Raw genomic sequence first — 5,855 nt, forward strand, 5'->3', positions numbered from 1 at the left:
CAGCATGGGTTTCTTAGATTTTGACCGCGCTCTCCCCGCTGGGTTTTTATACACCCCTGTGTACAAGACAAATCTAGCCTACTCGCCCAAACAACCGCAGCCTTCGACAAAATGGCTCCTTGTATGTTTATTCATAGCCGCAGAGCTGACGTATTTCTATCTTTTCCGTGTTCGAGTTAGGATATTGCTCCAAGATGCCGGTGAGAACACACAGGCCGCTTTTCATCCATTAATCGTTTTATTCACAGACTGTCAAATGCAACCTTTGTTTTCTGCATTCTGACCAGTAGACGTTAAACCCCCTTTCAATTGAATCTTTCTAAATCTTTGCTTATTTTGTCCCATTATCGTTATTTCTGCGGCAGGGCGAATCGCTCGCTCTGCTGGCCCAATATAATAGTTGCGAATTTATTAGTTCTTGGAGATTGCCTTTAGGCAAAGTTATAAAATGATGCCGGCTTCGCGTAATTGCCTAAGTCCAGACAACCCCCTCTCCTTCACGTTGCAAATAAGCCATCTTACCACCCCTAAATGAATACACACAGAAATCTAATTGATCTAAAGAAGGTGAAACGCGTTGTGTTGACTTTCCTTCATCTTGCGTGCATACTTAAACAAATATATTGATCAGCGCCTGTAAAATCCATCCTTTTCATTGAGAAAGCTAAGAGAAAACGCTCCTATGTAAAGTCCAAATAGATTGATTAATTATATATCGCGCTAATTTTGCCGTAAGCGATAACAGAACAAACAGCGGACATGCACAGGTCTGCCAGTGTCCGAAAAAAGTTTCGTAAGTCATTGTGGTGTTTACTAAAAGAAGCAACGACAAAAAGCCGACCCCTGAAGGCAAACGCGGCTACTCCGACATATTCTACCGATTATCTTGCTCACCGATCGGACCTTTCAAATGTGAACTGCTCGCGAAGAGCTCAAAACTTCCTGACAAGACCATTTCTTAATAAAAAAAAAATTAAATATTACTAAAACTATTACAAACTAAAATAGTTAGCACAGAAAAATGTTGACAAAATATATAGTACAAAGATGCCAAGAACGCTTTTAAACGTTGATAACAGAACCAAACCTCCCTCCTCAAATCTTCTCTAGCATTTGCGAATATGGCGGTCTTGTCAAAACGAAAAACACATTTTAAATAATACCGATGTATTTTGTTTTTCTGAAGAAAACTGCTAAGTTTCACCATTAAGTAAAATACACAGTGTCAAGTTTGTAATGATTATCAAGAAAGGGAAACTGATAAAATACGAACGCTCGTGAATACATTGTTTGCTGTTTTCTTTCTATAGCTTCTGTAGATTCGAATAGTTAATATTTTCTTGCCCCATAAGCAGGTGTACGCTTTTGCTAGAATACAACTATTTACAAATACATTTTTGGGTTTTCAACCAAGTATAGGGAAATTAGAAAAATACGATATTAGTATCCAGTGTGGGGAATGTTTCTATTTTCGACTCTGTGGAACTTGGCGCCTCCTTGAGTCCGCGTATGGCATAATAACGACAACTTAAAACGATCATCGGCCCGATATTCCATTCATTTTTCTATTTACTGATTTCTCGGGTGAATATTATATGCTTGTATAGTTCATAAATTGCGAATATTGTGGCGCAGAGGCCAGTAATAATTGTTTTTTTTTCGTTGAAGCACAAGAGTGAGCCGTAACTCGCACTATAAGTTCTGCTATAATTCCTTCCTGGGCTAGTTATCAGACATACCGGCGCCTTTTTGACGCGTTCTTAGGATCCTAGAAACACGATGACTGGGGATTCCTATATCCGTATAGCCCGTTCACCCGGAGTTCAAACTCAAGCTTTAGCAAAGGAACTCTCGGCTTTGCGTTACACGACCGTGTAATACCGAGCAACCCTGGCGTGCCTGGTGTTGTGTTTTTGGTTATTCGTCGAGTCACTGTTACTTAGTATGAAGCGAGCGCCGGCTGGCCTGGCGCTAGAGAGCTCGAGCTCTCCATGTGAAAGTGATCGTGGTGCGTCGAGCCGGGAATTCTGTTGAACCATTCAGACATCGGTGGGTATGTTGACGCTGAGGGGAAATTAGGCGAAGTCTTTGCGCTGGAGCCGCCATCATCACTAGGACTTCCCACCCCGGAGTCGGATGGCTTCGAGTGGAGTTTCATATGTTTTCGAAGCGAGCTTGGGTGTGTGTAACTCTTGTTACATCCATCCACCTTACAGATATAAGGCTTGTCCGAAGTGTGGACGTGTGAGTGCTTTTTGCGATCGCTAGAATTCGCGAACCTGCGATCACATCCCGGGAACTCACAAATGAAAGGCTTTTCGCCGGTATGTGTCCGTTTGTGAATTTTCAAGTTCTCGGAGCGCGCGAAAAGTTTACCGCATCCAGGAAAAGGGCAGGCAAATGGCTTTTCTCCTGTGTGAACTCTGATGTGGTTAATCAACTTATACTTGGCTTTGAAAGGGAGTCCGTTTCGTGCGCAGTCCTTCCAGTAGCAAACATGTGTGGTGCTTTCTGGCCCACCGACGTGGTCTTCGGATAGATGTGCCACAATATCGTGCATTCGAAAGAACTGCCGTCCACATGGCTTACCTTTGCTTCCAGGTTCGATCCATTCGCACATAACAACATGACTCAAAGGCTGTCGAAGGAATCCAGGCGGCATTGCAAGCCCTGGATGTTGCATGTACTCGTAGCGCGGCGGTCCAAATGGACTCGTAAACTGCGAATGGTCAAGCTTGTCCGGGTCGGGACGGCCATAGATTTCAAGCCCCTTGCTGAAGCGGTAAGCTTGGCTTAACGAGCTTGCGTTCTGAGGGTAGTGTGCAGGGGGATCATGAGCGTGTGCGACTGAGAAGAATCCATGCGGGGATCCGTTGCCACCATCCCTGTGGGGCTCTTGTAGACTGCTGTAGTGGTTCGGATGCAACGGGTGTACGACGGGGCCGTGAAACATGTTGTGATGTCTCGGCACCGTCGCTCCACGAGGGTTTGTGCTTTCGGTTAATGTTAACCCCGCGTTTGATGTTCGCAGGGCCGAGGTAGAACCGCTGGTGTAAGCGTCTTGTCCTGGGTAGATGTAATCGTGCGACGAGGGGCGAGCCGGCCGTGAGTTCTGTCCCGTGCTATAGGGATAGTGGGAGCTCGTAGAATTACTACTGTAGGATTCTTGGGTCGAACTCATCACACTGACCCACAGGAGGACTCCACTGTCGTGATGTCGGAATTTGCAGTAGCGTGAGAGCGCTGTGGAAACTTCAATAGATAACTAGAATCCGCTCTTTGTCTATTTCACACTTCCTTTGCCGTAGAGTGTTGGTGATAAACCGGTGAGTGTCGTGACACAAAAAAAATAGTTCACACCATTTGCTATTACAAACGTGAAATGCTGACGAAGTGAGAGCACGTAGATCACGGGGTCCTGGCTAGGGAGCTTGATGTTTGACTGGGAACCTTGGACGTGCTGTGTTCTCGGTGAAAACCGCCTTGCAGTCCTCCAAAGCATCTGTACTGCGCTATGTTGTGGTCCCAGCGTGATGGCTCGTTCTATTGTAACTCGGCTTCTATGCCCTTTGATTGACATCATCGGCTTGTTGATAGTTTGACATCCAATCAACTCCTTATAGCCCGCGGGCGTTAGCTTCGATAAATATTTGAAGGCTCCTTGGCCCTATCAAAGCCAATCAATTGTTAGTGTTTCCATAATAGTTTCCCTTCGGAAGACAAACTTATTTGCAATTAGGGGAAAAGGCTCTTGAGAAGATCTTTGCCGTCAAGACCTGAGTTCGTCAGTCGTGATAAACTTCGTAATCTCGGCCTTCTTGACAGAGAGCGCAAATAGGATTATCGCCCCTTTGTCAATATTTGCTCACAAGTAAAGATGTGTAATTTATGTCGATTCTCAAATATTTACCGTTGGTATAAGAACTGGTTATTATTGGGGAGGGAGGGTAGGGTATTCTCGACTAAAGACATCTAATTGCCCGTTTTTACCCGACTACCCCCCTGTGGTGGCCGACTTGATCCAGGGAGTGTTGGATGAGCTTCTAAGCGATCCCCCAATCAAGTTGCAAAAACAACATTGAGACCGTTGAACGATCTGTTAACAGAAGAATTCTCACTCTAGACGAGAGGTGTCGAAGGGTATAGATATAACGACATGTTTATTGGCCTGTCTGAAACAGTCCTGTCACAATATGGACTGGCAAGGATCTTTTATCATTTTTAGCAATCTTAATTGTCCGCTGATTTACGAGATGCAGGAAGAACTCTTCACAACGAAAGACCACATAACATGGACCGTCAATAAAAGACTACAAACATGATACCATAATTGTATAATTCATGCCTAAACATGACATTAGCTTGGAATGTAGAGTACGCAGCGACACGCGAGCATTGCATTGATAGATACTAGTCTTTGTTTGAGGTCAGTTGATACGAGGTAATGATTTTTTCGCGCCTTGTCATTTTATGACGGCCCATTTAACGGGTTTAGATCTTACGGCAATACACACAGCGGCCTCGGTCAAGTTATCGTGTTGATATATAGCTAACAATACCACTTGAATTTGAGTGGTTATCACAAAACATTGTATAGCGCTTCAAGTGAGTCATTGTGTTTGGGTTCCTTTGAGCGAGCCGACATTTAGCGAAGTCTACGAGACCATGGGCAAATGCTTTGCCACGGTAAGGTATATGTTTCTAGCGCGCAGGGAAGAACAAAACCGTTAATTTGAGCCATCCGAGAAATTTGAGATCCACTATACAAACCCCCCACCACACCAGCCAACAGGAAGTGATAGAAAACAATTGAGGACTGATTCGAGCTAGTCGCTTAACTATACATTACAATTATATTCTTGTACAACTCATCAATTGAGGTCTAAACCCATAGACAAATAAAGGAAAATTGCATTACTTTAGAGTTTCTAAAACCTTTACGTGAGTGTCAAATGAGATATCCAATTTAAAAAACATTTTGAAAAGCAATTTATTACCCGAGTGGTATACCGCAGTGGTTGGTCCGTAAACACGCTGAACCCGACAACACGAAAGCGGCAGTATTGGTTCGTACGGCTAAATATTGTGTTAGCTTATACAAGAACATTTCTCGCAGGGCGGGGTGATAACTTGTGAACAAAACACGACAAATAATCAAATCGCTCCTTATCCATCCCTCGACTAATCTTTCATAAAAATCACTTGACATTCAGTCAGATTTTTCTCTTACACTTAAGACGGGGTCATGCTTTTATTGCACTGTGATGAGCGTGAAACTTAATTTGGTTAGGAACGCACAGCTGTTGTGAGCGCGTGCTCCTTTTGCTCTCGACAAGATTTTGAACGAGCTTCTTAAATCTATGAGAACACAAACAGACTTTGAGCTCGCGTGACAGGAGAGACGAAATCCACGGGGCATGAATACTATCCATTCTATTTTCCCCCGGCAAGCTACAAATAAAATCATGAATTTTAAATTCGGAGAACGCCTTTAGCGCGATGCAATACGTGAATAGAGCAGCAGCGTCTGGATCGACACACAGGGTTAGCGTTTCTCTTTACTAAGTTGTAGTGGATTTTTAGTTTTCATGTCAAGAAGACGAACAGTAGTATCTCTCTATGGGGGAGTTGTTGGTATGGATCAAGCTGCGAGGCTTGTACCAATAATATCAGGCATGTAAATTTGGAGGTATTTTTAATTACGCTCCGGCCTCCCTTAGGCCAACGCGAAGATCTTGTAATATAAACAACCTGGCCAGCCAAGGCTATGTTTCAACTCGCACAATTTTCGCGTAAGCACGCCTCACATGCATCTACGACTCGGGAAAACTAGTGGAAAGCGGTTTGGGGCGGTC

At 44.0% G+C, this 5,855-nt stretch overlaps 1 protein-coding gene across 1 annotated transcript; it reads right to left on the minus strand.

Moving 5' to 3' along the window:
• Positions 1-219: 219 nt before the first annotated feature.
• LOC5507344 (zinc finger protein ZIC 4) lies at positions 220-4,959 on the minus strand. The gene has a single exon (XM_048728976.1). The coding sequence runs from the start codon at positions 3,179-3,181 to the stop codon at positions 1,940-1,942; it is 1,242 nt and encodes a 413-aa protein (XP_048584933.1). The 5' UTR covers positions 3,182-4,959; the 3' UTR covers positions 220-1,939.
• Between the last annotated feature and the right edge of the window lie 896 nt (positions 4,960-5,855).

The sequence above is a fragment of the Nematostella vectensis genome, chromosome 6 (genome assembly GCF_932526225.1).
Source record: "Nematostella vectensis chromosome 6, jaNemVect1.1, whole genome shotgun sequence".
Classification (NCBI taxonomy): domain Eukaryota; kingdom Metazoa; phylum Cnidaria; class Anthozoa; order Actiniaria; family Edwardsiidae; genus Nematostella; species Nematostella vectensis.